The sequence below is a fragment of the Taudactylus pleione genome, unplaced genomic scaffold, assembly GCF_031769625.1.
Source record: "Taudactylus pleione unplaced genomic scaffold, aTauple2 ptg000391l, whole genome shotgun sequence".
Lineage (NCBI taxonomy): Eukaryota > Metazoa > Chordata > Amphibia > Anura > Myobatrachidae > Taudactylus > Taudactylus pleione.
Window position 1 is genome coordinate 14,134,216 of NW_028284792.1, and position 20,331 is coordinate 14,154,546.

Consider the following 20,331-nt stretch of genomic DNA (forward strand, 5'->3'; position numbering starts at 1 on the left):
ATGCCAGTGCATCTCAACGCCGTTGCATAAATTATCCACTGCGACACCAGACGCCTCCTGAGGTCTCATTGTGTGCGCAGAAGTTAGCAATTCCTGAGTAGGGTCTGGGCTTCCTTAACTGTGCGTATGGGTCCGATGTTACTCAATGTTACCGATTGTTACGCTATGTTGCCCTATTATACGGATGTAAGGGGAAGTGGGCGTCCTTATGTCAGGCTGCGTACGCAATGTGGATGCACACATTTAAATAGCACCTCTGATATTAGCAATGCGGTTGCGTGCGCATAAGCAGAATAGCGATCCATGCTGAATCAGGCCTTCTGTGAGCTGTTCCACAACACATACGTAAACACAGTGCAAAACTGCTGGTGTTGAAATGATAGCCTAATTATGTACATAGCCAAAGTAAGTGATTAAGTATTTATGATATATGACATTTTCTGTAAGGAACTCTCATTCTAAGGGGTTGTGGAAGGTTTGCACAGTACAATACATAGAAAGGTTATATGTTCAATGCTATATGCACAGTGCATGTTGTTAGTGTATTGATTTGGGGTTTCATATAGATATATGTCTTCTTTACCAATGTAAGCATGTTGCTTATTGCTAGATTCTTCCCCACAGATGAAGCTAACAAATACTAATACATCACAACACAACAAGATAGTAAAGGGTTTTGCGGAACATCCATTAATGGTTGAGGGACAAGTGATACATGTGTTGAACTGTGCAATGACATTGGTATAAGAAAAACACATTTTATTTTTGTTACTTAAATGCTGCCTACATATCTTTATTTCAATGTATAGCATTTTCATTACTTACTAGGTGAGAGTAGCAGTCTTGCTATGGCTATATCACAGGTCCTTATTTTCAACATTAGGAGACTCTGGGCTTGAGTCCAAGTCACTGATGGCCTCATTATTTACGAATGTGGAGGCCAGAGTTACGCTATGTCTTGGCTTCACTGGAGCTAACTCAGACAGATTAATATTGTCACTCTTCACAAGAGTTGTCTTGTCCATGTTCTCTTCGCTGTGCTTAGCCACCACAGCATTAAAGAAATCTAATTTTGGTGACAATGTCCCCTTTTCAAATAGATACTTGGCCAAGTAGGAGATGGCTACGTTTGTTAAAAATGAAACCAACATGGAGAGAGTTTTGAAAGGGAATCTTTGCATATATATATCATTCCTATCTAGATAGCATTCTCCAAAGCAGATAAGAGCCTGTAGGTGTAGATATGGTTCTCCTCCGCTTATTCTGAGAAAAAGCCCAAACACATATCCTGCCACAGACCCGTAAGTGTTGGTCCCTTTGATAAACAGGACACAGAGCAGCTGAGGGAAGATGACGATGTAGACCAGATCAGAGCTCAGATACCAAAGTCCATACACTGATTTAGCCAGCAATGCCATGGCTGTTGCAGACGCTCCAAATATAAATACTGTAATCCTCATAACCCAGATAATTTCCCTTTCTGATGCCTGTCAAAAAAAAAGTGAAAATTAAGTCAAAACCAAAAGGAATTTAAGCCATATTTTCAAAATATCACATGACTGTCAGCAGTAATGCTGTTATACTCATCATAACAGAGAAATTGTGGAAGGATATCAGCGTTTTATATATACATAACTTTCTACTATGTGACCTTCATTAGAACTTGTAACTATTCACTGATAATGCATAACATTGCCAAATTTCTGGAAAAAAGCGGCGGCCGTTACAGAGTAGCACTTTGTATACAGATTCAGGATCAGTCGCACACAGACACACACGTGTTGCATATCTACTTAATCAGTGCAGTCTCATGGTGATTCTTAGTAAGATGAGAGTGAAAAAGATGCAAAGTTGCATTGGACCTGCCTTGCTGAGAGGGGCTATATGCCTCAGCTTAAGCAATAGCGTATGAGGACTCCTGGTTCCACCTTCCATGAACGTACATTTTTTATACATTCAGATAAGCCACTCTTTTTTCATCCTTATTTTATGTCATATTTCTACAAAGTATCTCTATGTTTTATATTATGTGTGTATTTTTAATGGATGTTTTATGTGTATTACCCTATTTACGGTCAGGTCTGTGTTATAAATAAATCCCCCCCTTTTTTTATACTTTCACAGTTGGTTTTAATGAGTTTTTATATATATGTTGTTAACACTTATATTGATATACGTGACCCCTGAATTGATTGGCACCTTAAATTGTACTTATTTATTTATTTTTGGACATATACACGGATTGCACTTGATATTGCATTTTGCACTTATAAATACACCTAGATATTTTACATTTATTCATTCATTCTCATTGCTTGGCACTTTTAATAACAAAATTCTGTATTTTTAGATTATTGTATTTATTAGCACATTGAGCGGTATGCAGTCGGCAAGCCGGCGGACCTAATCCCGACAGCCGGCTTCCCAACAGCTTTATCCAGGTGAGGGTTAAATGAGAGGCATCTAAATGTAAACGCCTGTAATTTTACAGACGCCGGGAGACCAGCGCCTGGCAGCCCGATTGAAGTGATGCCGGGCGCCACTACGGACAGCCGTGCGGGGGGGAGGGTTAGGTTTATGGCTCCCGGGGGGGGACTTTAGGGTTAGGCACCCCCCCCCCGGAAGGATAGGGTTAGGCTAGGGGGAGGGAGGGTTAGGGTTAGGCACCCCCACGGGGGATTTGGGTTTAGGCAGCGGGGAAGGGGGGGTTAGGTTTAGGTACTTAGAGGGGGGATTAGGGTTAGGCACTGGGGGGAAGGTTAGGCACCCCTAAAGGAGGGTTAGGGTTAGGGGGTTAGAAATAGGTTAGCATACTTACCTTCGACGATCGGGATTTCCTCCTCTGCCGGCATCCTGGTGTCGGGATTCCAACCGCCGGGCGGGGGTCCGGCGGTAAATCATACCGCTTCTCGTTGAGCACTCTATATCAGTTATGTTACTCACATCTGTACAAATATATACATTTCCTATATCTATGGACTATGTTGAACCTTATTGCTGCCTGAATAAATCAGCATGCAGCTGGATAGAAGGCCCCCTTTGCTACTGCTCACTAATATTACAATGGCGTCTCTAGATACAGTAGGCTTCTGCTTAACAAACTTGAAAAAATGCAAAAAAACGATTACATGGCCAGACTAAAGACACTGAAGCAGTGGGTGTTAATGACTGCAAAGAGTTGCACTTGATTGGATGTGAGCAACCACATAAATCCATCTTTGTTAGGACTGTCAACACCTTCAGTCTTTCCTGGTGCTAGCCCCATCCCTTTAAATATAATTTTTATATGTAAATTTTCATCTATCTTAGGTAGCAAAGTGTATAATTTTCACATTCAAAATATCACTATCAATTAATTTACACTCCCTTCAGCCTCTTCTTTGTTGCAGTTAGTATTAAACTATTAAATAAAATCATTTAAATAGTGATTTTAAAAAGGTATTTTTTCTAAATTCCAGCTGTACTATATAGCTATTGATCATTATATACTGTATGTAATGTCATTTTTTTTACTTTGCTAATTCTTGCTTTAAAAAGTTTGCAACAACTCCAGTTTCAACAAAAAGAAAAAAAGGGTTTCCTTCTCCAGTGCAATTCTTTCTGCTTTTTTTGAAATAGTCTATTATAAGGGGCATCAGTGGCACTCCTAGCTGAAGACAGGAGTTGTTTAATGAATAATCCATACCAGAGATATTTATAAAAAAGAAATACGGATACACCAAGACACCAATTATGCCAATAAATGGTTAACTGGTGCGGTAATATAACTTTGTGCTTTCAAACGACTCCAGTTTAACAGATACATTTTTGGGAAAAAAACTTACATTTTGCCTAAATGCAAGCTGATAGATATTCCTGGCAAACATGGAGCTGGCTGACAAGATGGAGGAGTCAGCTGATGACATTACAGCGGCAGACACCGCACCAAGTCCAAAGAAAGAAATGTAAGGAGGACACAGATACTGAAGTACAATTGGTAGGATCATATCTGTTTCATTTCTGGACTGTGGATCAGGTAAGCGATATTCTGTATGGTTCCAATCTAAAAGATTACATTTGACTATGTTAGTAGTGCCTTGCAATGTTCATATTCACTGGATATACAGTACAGACATATTGTTTGAAGACCACTAGAACAAAAATACAAGTTTTATTATATAAAAAAATCTACTGTACCAAAAACATTCGCTGTTGAATATGCCCAACTTTTTGGACTTTTTTTGCAAAATCGACCCTAATATTTAATCTACAGATGTGTCCACATACATCTTAGCTCCACGTGCTGCAAGTCGAGTTAAACATATCATGTGAGCGCCGTGCGACTCGGGTGTGCTGATCATCTTTTCGCACAACTTTTTATCTTCAAAAGCGTATTATTCGCAAGTGATGTAAATTGGAGGCACTAGCAGCTTCTGCTGATTAAAATGACACGCAGCATGCCTATATTCTGTGTGTGACTGCAGGTGTATCTAAATGCGAAATATCACGTTACAGAGTCAGCGGCTGTAACACTGTAACGTAGTGTTTCGCACGCTGATACACCCGCAGTTGCACACAGAATACAGGCATGCCACAGAAGCAGCTTGTGCGTCCTATTCACATTGTTCTGTGAATAAGATGCATTTGAAAGTCGCATAAAAAGACGCTCAGCGCTACAGAGTCACGCCACGGAATGTCGCACCTAGATGGGCTGTTTTACATGCAAGGAAGTAAGATGTATGTGGACACATCTGTATTAGGAATTAGCTTTCATATCCAACTATCCATTTTAAGGGGGCTGACTGCATGCAGTCCCCTGTACATGTCTGGCCTCATCATAAACCCAAAGCTTAGCTGAAACTGACCAGATGATGGTAGGGCCCGGATATAGACCGTGGAATGCATTTGCCCAGCTTCCCCAAAAGAAAATGGAGAATGAGATCCGAAAGTTAATATGTATATGTTATATTTGCACAATTAACAGTGAATTTATCATTTATGTTTTTTATTTAGCTTACCCAATATGGTGGCTTTATGTAAACTACCCATGTGTGCAAGTTAATATTGTATGCAGTATAATGTAATGCAATAGAATCCCTCATTATATACTGTATATGTTCCACTTTACATGAGTTTTCTGCTTCTCTTGTGTACATCATTTGTCAGAAACAGTTTACTAACAGTATTGTGACTATAAAGTCATCCGTCATAAATGTAGTGCTATTATTATGTACACTATATGAGAATAAGAGCATGCAAATATTAAGTAAAGAGTTAACATACCTGTGGAGGCTCCTATAGCTCCAATGAGAATAGAGGGGACAGCCATAAGTAAACAGCCAAAGGCAGCTAAGATGGAAAGTACTTGAGCATAGGTTGCAGATGAAGCTGACAGGACCCTCTGGAAATAAGCCTGCCAGGGGATCCCTCCCAGAATCTTCAAAACAAAACGTAACTTGTAGCATTAAATCAATTTCACGGAAATAAAGATATTGTTCTGGTAAGTCATAAGTAAATTTTTCTAAGGTAAGTGAAGTATCATAATTCTTAAGCATTAATCAATTTTAATAACAGGTATCGTATTGTGTTAAACAGTGCATTTTATGTGGTGGTACTCAGGGGGTACACAGTACGAGCATCTTTTTTATGGTCTACTTTTTAATAAAATTGTTGATAGTGAATCGGTTAAACCCCTTTAATGATAAATATATAACAAACAACTATAAAATTAAGGGCATATTTGGCTTCAAATTAAAGGGCAATTTGGCTTCAAATGAAATCACATTTTATGTGATATAATTAAAATTTAGTATGGTGGTGGACAACATAAAACAACAAACAAAACTCAATTATTGGTGTACAGCTCTCCAATATTATACACACTTGGATGGGCAGTGTCCAATACTCTCACAGGATTTAATCCTATATATCATTGGTTGAGAAGAGTGCACCCATCAGGGCTGTAACTAGGGGCTACGAGTGGTGCCATTGCCCAGGGCGCAAGGCCCTGGGGCAACACCGTTGCTGCCCCATGGTCTCTACATTTGGCTTTCAGCAGTGGTGTAACTAGGGTATTTGGAGCCCAGGGCAAGTTGAAAAATGGAGCCCCCCTCCCCCTCTATGCTTGCGCGTCGAGGAAGCGCGCACCAAAAAATGGGCGTGGTCACATGCCATAAGGGGCATGGCCACTGAAAAAATGGGCATGTCAACATGACACACACCCCTTTCCCGTCACTCTGGGAACTTTCCATTCCATATGCACCTTAATGCCCCCAGTAGCAGTGCCCCATGTAGTAGTGCCCTTTATACAGTGCCCCCAGTAGTGCACCCTTAAACAGTGCCTTCAGTAGTGCCAATTTATACAGTGCCTCCAGTTGTGCACCCTTATACAGTGCCCCTTATGAAGTGCCCCAGTAGTGCACCCTTATACTGGTCCCCCCCTATGCAGTGCTCCTTATACAGTCCCCCTATGTAGTGTGCCTAGTAGTGGTCCACCTTATGCAGTCCCCCAGTAGTGCCCCTTATACAGTACCCCCAGTATGCAATGCCTCCAGTAGTGGTCCCCCTTATGCAGGTCCCCAGTAGTGCTCCTTATACAGTACCCCCAGTAGTGGCCCCCCTTATGCAGGCCCCCAGTAGTGATCCCCCCTATTCAGTGCCCTTTATACAGTGCCCCCCATAGTGGTCCTCCCTATTCAGTGCCCCCAGTAGTAATACAGTGCCAGTAGTGCCCCTTACATAACACAAACAGACATACATACACACACAAAACACTGACTTACCTTACCTGAATCCTCGCTCCTGCCGCACTAGCCGCTCCTCCGTCCTCCCACTCGGTCCCGCTTGGTACTATGGGAGAGACATCATGACATTGTGACGTCTCTCCCATCGCCCACTGCAGGAGCCGGAAGGCGGAGCTCATGAGTGAGCTCCAGCCCGGCTTTGGCAGTGGGCGCAGCAGCCAATGAGAGTCTGTCTGCCTCTCATTGGCTGCTGAAACACACACATCGCCGCCGGGTAGTACGAGTGTACTACCCAGCGCCGGTGGTGACGTGTGTGTAACTGTGTAGTGCGGACCGCACACACTGCGGTCTGCACTACACTGACTGACAAGGGTGGACCTTTCAGATCTGTACCATGGCCCCCGCACCTCTGGTCCCATGGAGGCCCAGGGCACAAGCCCAGGCGGCCCTGCCCTAGTTACCCCACTGGCTTCCAGGGTGCCTGGAATGGCACTCTGCAGCCAGTATCACCATTGCAGAGAGTCCAGATGCTTCATTCCATAACAAAGATGGCTGCCGGAGTTACTACTGCACATGTCCAGAACCATCTTGATGGTGAATGAAGACTGACATAGAGGGCGTCAGACGTATCCCCCTTTTGCTCCAAGAGACCTGCTGCTTTTACCCACAATACTGCTGTTCCAGCACCCTGCACTACCCGCATCCAGAAGACAGTCACCGGCTGGTGAGCTGTTCCAACCCCACTCTGCTACAAGCTTCATTTAATGCCTCAACCAGTAACAGTGAGCACAGCTGTACCCTATCAATATACTACACTACTGGTTAAGCCACTGGACTTGTGATTGGGTCAAATACAATTCTGATGGTGTGTTCATTACTCTGCTAAACCAATGCTGTACACACATATTCCCATTCAGGGGCGTAAATACAGGAGACAATGGAAGGTGGTCGCCTCCAAGCGCCAACCCTGGAGGGGGCACACTGACCTCCTCAGTTGTTCCAGATTTTGCCTAATGTGCCCCAGAGCAGGAATAAGCAAGGAGAAAGGGGCATTTGCCATGATACTCCCTCTCCCAGGGCCCCCACCCTGGAGTCTGGGGTCTAGAGATGGATCTCCAGCAAGGAAGCCACACCAATGTACATAAAAGGGGTGGGGCTGAGGCTGCACTGCATGGTCCCTCCCTCCATTGTTGTTTTTTCCCCATCCCGCTTCCTCTGCATTCACTGTGGGACCAGCAAACAGCATGATCTGCAACAGGTAGTATTTGTGTGCTGGGGTGTTGGTAGTTAATTCGGGGAAGTGTGCATCTGGGTGCTGCTTCTGGGCTGTTTGCAGTGAAAGCAAGGGAGAGAATGTGTGGGGGCTGCTAGGGTGCTAGTAGTGAATGCAGGGGGGTGATAGTGTGTGTCTGGGTGCTGCTGGGTTGTTGGAAGTGCATGTGGAGGAGGAGGGTGGGATTGAGAGTGTGTGTCTGGGTGTTGCTAGGGTGTTGGAAGTAAAAGTAGGGGAGATAAAGTGTGTGTCTGAGTGCTCCTAGGGTGTTAGCAGTGAATGCAGGGGAGAGGGTGTGTGTCTGGGTGCTGCTGGGGTGTTGGAAGTGAATGTGGCTTAGGAGGAGTGTGTGTGAGTGCTGCTGGGGCTGGGTGTTAGTAGTAGTGATGTGAAGAAGGGGGGGGCAACAACAACTATCTCGTCTCGGGGCTCGTGGTTTGCACTTACGCCCCTCTTCCCAAGAGTTAGAACACGTAGTGGGTACACTGCCAAATTATATCATGGCAGAGGAAAAAAGCAGTGTCATTGTCATGAGTGTTAATTTACAGCTCCTTCTCCCACAGACATCAGCCAAGATAGTTATGGCATACATAAAACTACTTCTGTATTTTTATGATGCTTTAAATAAACCTGTTCTTTGCTGTAAGGAAAATACATCCATGTCTGTGATTCTAGAAATATCTTGAAATAATTCTCATAAACTCAGAGTCACAGACACACGCACAGCAACACATATTCAATTTCAGACCCTTTTTCAACGGAGACTCTTTTTAATGCCCATTAAATTAACATGTTAACACATGTTTAACGGGGATTAACACATAGAGGACCTCATTCAGATTCGGTCGTAAGCGGCCGCTCGGTCGTTCCCAGCGATGTTCGCAAAACAGCGCATGCGTAAGTTTCGCAGTGCACGTGTGCAACTAGCTGTTGCGATCGGAAATTTCTCTCTCCTTCAACTTGGCCAGGTCGTTAGTTTGAGTGACAGGATGAGGCGTTTGTGGGTGGTAACAGGGGAAGGTGCTTGTGAACGCAGGTGTGCCTGACTATGCAAACAACGTTTTATGTGAGTGCATAATTAACTAAGTAGTGTCGTGGCACATGTGACATGGGAGGTTTTTACACTGACTTGATAGTAGTGCTTAAGAGAAGGTATGGTCAACCTTAAGCTCTACGACCAGCTCCAATGGTTCCCGATGGTCTCGATTAATCCTTATATGCCTGGAGATGACGTGTATTGCGAATGAGAAGGGGGCATATTTTAGTCTTACGGCTGCATCCTCCCCTCACTCGTCCAGCTAACGATCCCATCTTAACGACGCAACTTGCGAGCGCTTCATTTGCATATCCGGCCCCTTTTACCTTACGACCGAGCAGCCGCAGCGACCGACTCTGAATGAGGTCCAGAATCCATGATAAGTTCACAGATCTATGCATTAACAGATTCTCTTCACCCGTTAAAATGCTACTTATCGAGGATTTCTTTTTGGGTCTGATCAGAGCCGAAAAAAATCCCTGTTAAGTGCAGTCTGCGGGCTGCCTTCAGGGCTACTTGAATAGCCCCAGGGGATCAATTAGCATGTGGTAAATTACCACAGCTAATTGAATTCCCCCAGTCCTATTTGTTAGTGTACAGATGTAAGACTAAGCCTATGTATCATTAGGCAAGCATACTTCTTGTACATGCATACCTCTTGTACATGCAAACTGACTGCCATGTTTGATGCTGATAATGAAAGGAAATAATGGGCATTCCTGACAGCTCGAAGACACAGGAGGGATTGTTTGAGATACAAAACCAAAAATTATGGAAACCTTGCAACATAGTTAAAAATGACCCACACAAACTCGGCTTATTTTATAATCAGAAATTCAATTGTGCAGTTTCACCCAGTGGCATTTTCATAAATATTCCTCTATTTGCAATTAAAACTTACTTCCACACCCCACAAAAATCAACAGAGCCATTAATGCCATTTTAGACTATTTTTACAATGTAAATTTTAAGTGGCCGATCACAATGCAAAAAGTAAGATTAGACAGGAAGTCATACAGAGTTTTATGGAGATGGTATTAAGGCTCCTTGCTTTCTTACATTGCTTTATCAAGCCTCACGATTAAAGAATTTTGTGAAAGGTTTATAGAAAGGATGTATTGTTTACCAGAAGCATGAAGCTGTCAATCCAAGACCAGGCATCTTCCCTCCTTATGCTGCCCAGCCAAGGCTCCTTGTAAACTTTTTCTACAGCTGTCAGTGTGATGTCTGTAACTGCGGGATGAGTCATTGCAAAGGGAACACTGATCCACTGCAACAAAAAAGGCAGCTCATCTGATATTGCACAGGGCCTAAAGCATTATAATTTCCCACATTAAAGATAAAATATGAGTTGGTCAGAGACATGGCTCTTCAGCCCTAGACAAACAATGAGCTTGGACTCATAAAGACAAAATCATTGGAGAATTTAAACAAAAAAAATCAGTAAAATGACACATAATAGGATAGCACCATAATTAATTCTAATTTAATAAACATAAACAATACTGTACAACAAAAAACTGGTCAATTAAAAAAATACATTCATATGCTTTTTGTTTGTTAAAATATAAATTCACACACTCCCACACTCCACAGTGAATGATCCGCCAATTTATTTTTAGCACCTAATTATTATATACTTCAACAAGAATGCCCCCCCCCCCTTAAACATTGGAAGTCATTTACAATGTGAAGAAAAATCTACAGTAAGCATACCCACAAAGGCTCTTCAAGGAACCACGAAATATGTAGACCCGCTCTCCTTTATTTCTGTGCATTGACCTGTGTTTGGAGAGGTGGGTCAGGGGTGTCCTCTTCTAGTTTAGTATAGTAAGACTGTAAAAATAAAAGTCAACCACGTCTCTTGTAGATGCGACTGATTTTGACTCCAAAAGATACACCTTTTAGGAGGCATCCTGAAGGTAAGTAGCGGGGTTAGGGGGAGGGTTAGGGGTCAGGCACTAGGGGGAGGGTTAGGGTTAGGCACTAAGGGGGGAGGGTTAGGTTTAGGCCAACAGGCGTCGGTATCCTAACCCTGTCGGGATGCCGGCATCAAGATTCTGACCGCTGGGATCCCGAGCGCCCGCGTCCTGTACCCAATTTGATGGAACTATCTATTCAAAGCTGAAGTGGTTTAGGAGCTAATAATGAAATGTGGGGATAAGTTTGTGGAGGGGGGCTATTTATTAAATATGAATATTAATTTTTCAGTGTCGGGCTGTTGGGGAAAATGATATATTCATTAAATGGGAATGCTATTATTTTTATGTTGGAGGCTGGTTGAAATAAATGTGCATGCTCTATAGTAAATGTGTATGGTTAAATAGTTGGAGAGCGGACTCGCACTGGATAAAATGATTGTATCAGATATCAATGTCTATCCCACTGTGCAGAAGGAAAGAATTATCAGTCAGTTGAGGTTACCATAGTAGTTATCCTTGTTTACTCCTACCCATCTGGTTACTGGCCATACCCCCTCAAGTGGTAGGCCACACCCCTTAAGCAGTGCAATGCCACCCTTTAGCGGGCTCCCACCACTGCACTCCCCCGTAGGCTCTTTATGCCCAAATTTGACACTGATTACATGTAATGTTTCCACAAATGCTCTATTATGCAGTATGTAAAGATGAGCAATAAAGTGCATTAGTTTTAAAAATACAAAATACAGTGACATAGAATTAGATATTTATTAAAGCACTTGCCACATGCCATAAAATAAAGTTTGTTTAATGTTTATTGAAAAACAAATAAAAACAAGTATTTTTACTCACCAATCCCACAAAGATGCAGAAAAGTTGAACAACATCTGTATAGGCTACAGAGTACAGTCCACCAACAAGGGTGTAGAAAGTGGCAATCAATGCAGACACTACCACTGACAGGTTGATGTCAATGTCCACTATAACACTTATGGTAGCACCTTAAGAAAAAATAAAATGCAAGTAAATGAATATCTGATTGGGGAATGAACAACCATTATTATCACTGTACCCAGACATCACTAGTCTGTATATGTCAGTTGTCAAAAAGCCTTTTTTTTTGTTTTATAATTAGTACATATGAAAATAAAATTATAAGCCAATACAAACAGCCCCGAACTGTCCTATGGGAAGAAGTCCTGGGTTGCGAAGATCCCTCCACTCCTGTCTGGCTCCTTCTGCTGGAAGCCGGCACACTAGCACTGCCAAGTCAGACTCGGCAGTGCTAAGCTTTACTGACCTGAAAGGAGCACTGAGGGGGATTGCAGCGACAGCTGATTTTCAGATGAGCTGTCTCCGCACCAAAGCAATGTTGAATTGCTCCGGTAAAGTTGTCTCCACCGCTGCTACTAACGTAAAGAATGGACCCCATCTTGGGCTAAGCAATGAAAGTAATACAAATTCTACTAATATAATATTAATAACAATAACACATTGTTAAATTATTCATTGAAAATAGAGCTATTGCATAATATTGTGAATTGCAATCATGAGAGTCTATCACCCACAATCATTAACTATATCAATGAAGACAGGTTCTAACACTTAACAGATGCACTTTTTTATTACATTGCTTTAAGTGTAAAGCTGCATACACACACAACGATTTTTTTAATGAACGATTTGAGTAAACGATTTTTTCCCTTGAAAAAATTTACTAAAATCGTTTACTAAAGTTGTTCATTTACTAAATGTCATGAATGATTTTTATGAACTACAAATGATTTTTCCATATTCCCTTGATGAAAATCGTTGAGTTGACAAGTCTGACTGAACGACAAACTACAAACGACAAACTACAAACGTGAACGCGCATGGACAATAATCGTTCATCGTTTGACTCAGAAAGTGAACGATTTTTGCCATCAATTATCGTTAAACGATATCGTTTAACGATAATCATTAAAAAAATCGTTGTGTGTGTATGCAGCTTTAATATTAGTTAATATTAGAGGAATTCCCATACATCTTCTACACAGCATACCCTTTTGCTTAACTCCGTTGTTTTAATAATGTAATAATTGACTCTTTCTCTGACTCTTTGTAATTAAATCCAGGCAAGTCCAAGAGAATGAATTATAACACAGACAAATATTCACTCTCAATTGTGTATAGCCTGTACTCACAGAAAGCCCTAAGGCACAGGTATTACAGCTGCATAAAACACATTTACATATAATGAAAAATAAAATTAGGTTAGTTGTACTAATACTAATTCTAGTTTCTACTAATAGATTATTGTAGTATTACATTTTTATACTCCTAAAACTGAGTTGTGTAAGGAATATAATACTCTGAGGAATGCAAAACAGGGATATATAATATTACTATGAATTACCACTGAGCACATTGCTGCTGAAATTGAATATGTTTACTAGTAACACATCTCAGATACACAGAAATTCCCCTTTGACACCAGAGCTAAAACCCGGCTTATTGCAGGGTTAACCCGTGTAGCTCCTTGGTGTAAAAGGGAACAAGGTTGGATTCCCGTGTCAAGTGACCCGGCAATCCAACCCAGGTAACTTGCAGGGTTTAACAAGGGAATGACCCATGAAAGCCTGCAGTGTAAATGGCGCGATCCGGTTCACCTGGATTGGCCGGCTTCAGTGGCGCTTGCAGATGATGTAATCTGCAAGCGTCCACTTCCACGCTGGAAGAGCCGGGTCACTGCAGACCCGGCTCTGGTGTGAATGGCGCCAACTCTGGAATATCCTGGGTCGGCGCTGGCTAAATTCAGGGTCTGAACCGGTTTGGAACCCTTTTCCAACCTCCGGGTCAGACACGGAATTTAGGTATAAAAGCGGTATAAGATTACATTTGTAAATGAATGCTGACAAATATTACATTATATATTCGTTTTTAATGTACACTGTTGTTTTACAGAAGACATTAAGGGCCTGTATCAGAGCAGGATACAGCATTGATGCAGGATACACGCAGCATTGATGCCCCATGTTAGCGGCCAATGCTTACAGTCTGCACATGCATTGGTTACTGGCCAAAGCAGCAGAACAAATTTGGAAGCAGAGAGAGGCAATCTCAGTGGGCATTTCTGGGTGGTAGGGGGGGGGGGTGGCTAGACAGACACGGACGTGTCACGGGCATGTCGCAGTCAGAACCGGCATCTTTTGCTGCAGTTGCACTGATTCTGACGGCCATCTTCAGATGGAGATTGTGCGCTGGTGCAATGTTTGATGGTGCAACTGATATGTGGCTCATGGTTTTGTCTTAATGTGCACAGCAGCCTATTAGTACCGCAGCCGGTGGGCCCTTCTATGCGAATCCCATTGGCTGCAGCATTAGCATAAAGATGCCAGTGGCAAACGCAGGATTTCTAGAGGGGGGTTTCCAAATGCCTGATATTAGAGTGAGTGTGACCAGTCCATGAAGAGGGCTTAATGACCTCTTATCCAGCTTTAATATGCGCCATACAAAGTGTATTGTGTGTCATTGGGCCTGATTCAGACCCGCTCGCGAGCGCTGAGCGCTCGCAAGCGGGTCGATGGTTTCCCAAGTGCGCATGCGCACGACGGAGGCGGCTCCGTCGTGCGCATGTGCGAGACCCGATTAACGAAGGCCAAGCCATCGTTAAGGGTCCCGCACCAAAGGGGCCGTGCTGTCGATGGTGATTGACAGCACGCCCCCTTTGGTGGGCGTGCCGGGGGCGTGGCTGCCCAGACGGAGGCGTTCCCATGGGAACGCCTACCGTCTGGGTCTGGCCCCACTGACATCACTAGTGATGTCAGTGGGAGTGCTTTTGGTTCTGATAGAGCCAAAAGCACTCCTGGGCTTGCGGCAGCGAGACCCTACCGCAGGGTCTCGTCGCTACCCCGATGGTCGCGATGGTCTTGACCATCGCGAACATCATTTTGGGCGCTCGCTATAGCTGTGGGTGGTCACCCACAGCTATGCGAGCGGCCAGGAGGCCGCTCCAAAAAGGAGCAGGGACGGCCCTGATTCAGAGCGAGCGCTCTGTCAGAGCGTCCGGCTCTGAATCAGGGCCATAATTCCAGCATATACAGGACCAGCAACCACTGTAAGCCATTAGATGCGGCAGTAGGTCCATCCTGTCTGAACAGAATGTTTTTCTTCAGATGTGGGCATCATTCCAGAGTATTAGAGCAAGTCCGGGAGTCTGGGATAGCAGCAGAAGAACCTAGCACTGCCCTGGACATATATGTACATATCGGTCTCCTTATCTATTGGATAATGTATTATTATACAGTACAGTATTATACAGTATTTATAATTAACTCTATTGGTGCGCCCCTAACCGTGCATGTTTTCCACATCTCCTAGTTGGTGCACAGGTGTATATTTATTACTAGCTGACACATTTTAAAAGATCCACAGGTGGTGCTAATTATTTAATTTGTGATACTGAGAAGAATATGCAGCGCTAGTAATATTCTATTATATTACTATTTCTATTGTGGTCATGGTGTGTACTGAGGAGGGGGGTTTCCAGGCAGAAGGAACCCCCCCCTGCGTTTGCCTATGCATGCAGTCGCATTACTGCACAAGACACAGGGCCTGATTCAGAGCCGTTCGCTATGAGCGATGTTCGCACAACTGCGCATGCGTATGGGTCGTAATGCGCATGCGCAAACCAGTCATTGCGGTCGGAAATCGTGCACTCGCAAAACAGCGAGGGGTTGCTAATTTGATTGACAGAATGTACCGTTTGTGGGTGGTAACAGGGGAAGGTGCTTGAAAACGGGGGAGTGGAGATCCGAACACAGGCGTGCCTAACAGTCAAAAGGGCGTTTAATGGGAGTGCATTATTAGTAAAGGAGCGTCATCGACCACGTTACTTGGTGGTCTTTTAGCCTGAACTGCTCGCAGTGACTGCGGTAGGAAAAACCGACCACAAGCACTGCGAGCAGTTCAGATGCCTTTCGATGTACCCGATTAATCAAATAAATACCGGAGATGACGTGTGATGCGAACGGCAAAGGTGCGTCTTTACAAAATAGCGAGCGCATTTTTCGTTCGCTCGCTCAGACATAGAGGCGTCAACAAACCGCAATGAGCGAGCGCACAATTTAAATAGCCGGCCCCTTTTTTGGAACGACCGTCGGCAAATAGCGTCCGGGTCTGAATCAGGCCCACAGTCACAACTGCAATAGTGTGCACCTCTGAATTTTGCTTTTGCTTTTATAGTTATTGCTGCTTTAACTCCATTGGGTAAATAGCCGGAAACACGCTGGTACTTGTAACTCGTAGGCTCATATACTGTATTTACTGCACAATAGGCCTCATTCAGAGATGTATGCAAATCCGATGGTTTGAGTACATCTCCGATGGTAGGTGGACGGCGCAAGCGTACGATCTGTACTCGCAGTGTCTGGGGGTGGGGATGGGGTGGCACCAGTCTTCGGATGCAGCACTCGGATCTGCAATGCTGTCAGGGGTCACATGTTCTCAGACTCCTCCTGCTGCATTAGCATATTTTCATATTGCTGCTGAGTCCAAAGAGTGCACTGCATCCATCTCAGAATCAGACCCTATATCAGCAGCTGTTTAGCACCATTCTGATTAATCTGGCCTGGACTTGATGGGGGGGCCCAGCGGGAGTCCAGGTCGGCCGCTGAGGGGGCAGCCTCTGTGCATAGTATTTTTTCCATTTCTTTCCAGAGGGTTTAGCTATGTCTCCCAGATTGGTCATGCTTACCCCAGTACCTGGACTCAACTCAGCTATCGATGGTCCTGAAGGGAGTGGAGGAGTGTAAGCTGTAGAGGCACTGAATGATCATTTTTAACACTGGAGGTGAACTTTGAATGTCTCTTCTTTCAAACATATATTTATTTGCATATTGTCACAAGGGGGAACATAAAATATTTCCCTATAATCTTTCATTGTTTTATGGGGCCCTAAGTATCAAGGTTTTTATCATAAAATGATGTAGAAACTGCAGTATCAGCATTTGGGAGTGGTGACGAGGGAGTGGTCGGAGAAATGCAGGCGTGCCTGCCCGTTTAAATGCTGTTTCCTGGGCGTGCATAAATTAGCCACTGTGACGGCATACGCAGCATGTGTACTCACTGTGTGCAACGAGAGTTGCAATTCCTGAGTCAGCTCAGATTTGCTGTAATTCTGTGTGAGGGTCCGATGTTACTCGATGTTACCGATGTATATGCAGGACTGCGAGGTCTTACGGATGTGCGAAAGCAGTAGCGGGCGTCTCTATGCCGGGTGAGTAGCTGCAGCCATTAGCATATTTTCTCAGTAAAACTGTGTGCGTAATCACAGCTGCAATCACAATAGCGAACCATAGTCAATCATGCCCACAGTTATTATCAATGGGGACTACGATCTCAGCCCTACTGTATAGTATGTACCAAACCCCAAAAAGCAAGGCTTTTCGGAGTTTGGCCCCAGTAGTTTACTTCATCTTCAGATGGCGTAATCTACCTATTTTGGCTTACTGAGACAGATCTTTCGATCTCTCCCCCGCAGTCTCTGACCGGCGGCAGAAGCTGATCCTTTGTGCATGCGCAGTGTCAGCTTCCACAGGAGAAGTAAAAGACTACTCCAAAATGCCGGAGATATAACTCAAAGGGACAGCAGTTACCACAACCAATGTCCCTGCATGTCCCCCTTTGTACATAGCGGGGATGTTTTCATTAAAAATGAAAATATCACCTTTGATAAGGATGCTTAATAATCACGGCAGTTCCACGATTATTAATACAGCACCTGCACTGATGAGCCGCAATAAGGGAAAAGTAGTCATTCTGTAGTAGGGAATTTTGGCTCAGGAATGTGCATTGCTCTGAGTATGAAGTGCTTACAAAATGGCTTTTCCCAGAAAGAGATTGAAAAGGTTTTTTTTATTATTTGTTCATTTTTGTTACTAAGTAATACATTAATACAAGAGAAAATATGTGGTCTTATATTAAAAATAATTTCATATTTTTATTATTAAAGCATGCATTTGGTTTCAGGGGCGTCGGATCGCTTTTATGTTGAGGGTGTAAAATAAAATAATTCCGATACCCCTGTGCCCCCCATTCCCTGCTCTTTTCTCTCCCTCTCTCTTATGTGGGCGCACAGCAGCTGTAGCGGCAGCCGAGGAGGGTCAGGGACTGTGCTTTATAGCAATAGGCTGCACTGCCCCTGCACAGCACGGACGAGCTATAATGTGTGGTCTACACATTACACCTCCTCCTACATGTGGTGCAGGGGCAGTGCAGCCTATTGCTATAAAGCACAGCTTCTGACTCTCCACGGTCGCACGCGCCTTTCAAATGTTTGGGGGGTTGGGGGGGGGGGCGAGCCGCCCCCATGTTCCGATCCCCATGCTTGTTACTTAGCTATATTAAACAAAAGTTTTTAAAACCACTGTAGAAAGCTAAAAAACAAGCACAGCAATATTGCTGTGATAATTTCCATGATAAACAGACAGACTGTAAACAAGTACCTTACTGTTTCACATCTAATCAGGACACAGTGGGAAATGTGAGTAAATTATGTATATTTGAACAGATTAATCTTAGCCTGATGCAGGAGAAACAGACCACGCTACCTAGGGCAAGATTACTTGAATCAAATCTAAGTGGCTGCAGCAGAGGTGAATGAGTACCAATTTGTGTCTTTTGTATTGATGATTTACACTACAGGACAGTGTGTTGTCGGCTCTCAGATACCAAGTAAGGTTAATTTAAAATGTTAATCTGCACTTTTCAATTGACTTCATATCCATGCCTGGAAGATGAAAGCCCAGGCTTGAGACCCCCACTTACATAGTAGTTAATCCATTTCCCCTTTCCCCAGCATGATATAAAGGCTGCTGTCTGCTTCCACTCACTTCAGTTTTTCAAAGCAACATTCTTAATTCATTGCTACATAAAAGAGATCTCATGTAATTACTATTAATGTGTCCACATGATCCTTACCATAATGTCATACATGATTAAAGCTGACATGACCAGCTGTACTGAGCACAGTAACAGAGGAGAGGCTGGTATTTGTTTTACAATAGCATTTTAACTCTCTCTCTCTCTCTGTAAGTGCTCAGTAGTAAACCGTGTCTGGCTGAGATTGCATTCCAGTGCGAGTTTTCTCTGAGCTTTACAAAGGCAAACACGTGTGCAAAAACATGATTCCGTACTGAAATAGACGGCAAATCACGTAAATAGAAGTCAATACACCATTAAACCAACACGCAAGTACTTTCCATAGACAGGAATACAACTCACAGAATTACTGAGAATCGTGTTTAAAAACATGATAGAACATGGAACAGAATAGAAGAAATCAATAGACCTGCCTGTGAGTTGCGTGTTCTGCCGAAGTACTGCATGGATCAGTTTGATCTGTGCAGTGCTTCTGTGTTACTACAAGTGTAATAAAGGCTTAAAAATGTATTTTAAAAACGGTGTGGTGTCAGCCCCAAAAAAGCATAACCAGCCCTGGACCTTTGTGCCTATTCTGGTACAGGAAAATTGGGAGTAAAATCGGTGTGGGGTATCACCTATTTTTCTATAACCAGCACCAGGCATAGCCAACTGGGGTGGTAAAGACATAGCAGGGAGACACAGCGGCCACTGCCATAGAAACTGGATGCTGATTGGCTGAAAGAGGTCTGACTCTTAGCAATTCAGCGCTGAGGTGAAGGAACCTATGTGGGGACCTGTCATTCTCAGGGAAGTGCTGTACATACAGTGCTTCCATGTCCGTGGAATCGGGTCTTTGTTTCTTTGTGTTGTCAAGCCTCTGGATGCCTACTGGAGAAAAAGACCGACCTATGCCACGTAGTAGGGGTAAGTAGTGAGAGTACAAATGCCAGTGGCCTGCTGGCATTTGTGGCTTGCTGGGACCTGTAGTCCCACTCTAAAGAACAATATTATTTTTATATTTAACCCATTACCCCTGCACCCATTACCACCAGGGGTGTGGGGAAGACCCCAGAGCTGGTTGATCCTCGGGAGGGGAGACCCCATTTTATTTTTTTTGGGTCCCCACTTTCCAAGGATTGTTGGCCCTGGGTTAACCAGTTTGGGGTTGGTGAATGCATTGGCAGGGGGCAGGGGTTAAAGTGGGCTGGAACGGGGTGGAACTGCGTTCTGTCACTTCTATTTGGAGATGGAACCAGTTCCACCTTCCCCACCATAGCTCAGCGCCGCAGGGAGGCTCCATTTGCTGGGCACCCGCTGAGATTTTGTTACCAGCGGGCGCCCGGCTCCCTCCCCGCAGAGCCAGCGGCTTCCTACTCCCGCAGTGCACTATGGGAAAGACGTCATGATGTCTCTCCCATAGTTAGAGGAGCAGCCACGCGGACTAGACGGCAGCGGATGCGGGAGCCGGGCTTAAGG

The 20,331-nt window shown here is 43.9% G+C and overlaps 1 protein-coding gene across 1 annotated transcript in view; it reads right to left on the reverse strand.

Moving 5' to 3' along the window:
* Positions 1-857: 857 nt before the first annotated feature.
* Positions 858-20,331, reverse strand: part of SLC5A7 (solute carrier family 5 member 7) — a 41,042-nt gene continuing 21,568 nt past the window's right edge. Inside the window, exons 4-8 of the mRNA XM_088445867.1 lie at positions 11,803-11,951; positions 10,158-10,301; positions 5,263-5,416; positions 3,825-4,042; positions 858-1,487 (exon numbers count right to left, since the gene is read on the reverse strand). Coding sequence (XP_088301993.1) covers positions 858-1,487; positions 3,825-4,042; positions 5,263-5,416; positions 10,158-10,301; positions 11,803-11,951 — 1,295 coding nt within the window. The remainder of the gene's footprint in view (positions 1,488-3,824; positions 4,043-5,262; positions 5,417-10,157; positions 10,302-11,802; positions 11,952-20,331) is intronic.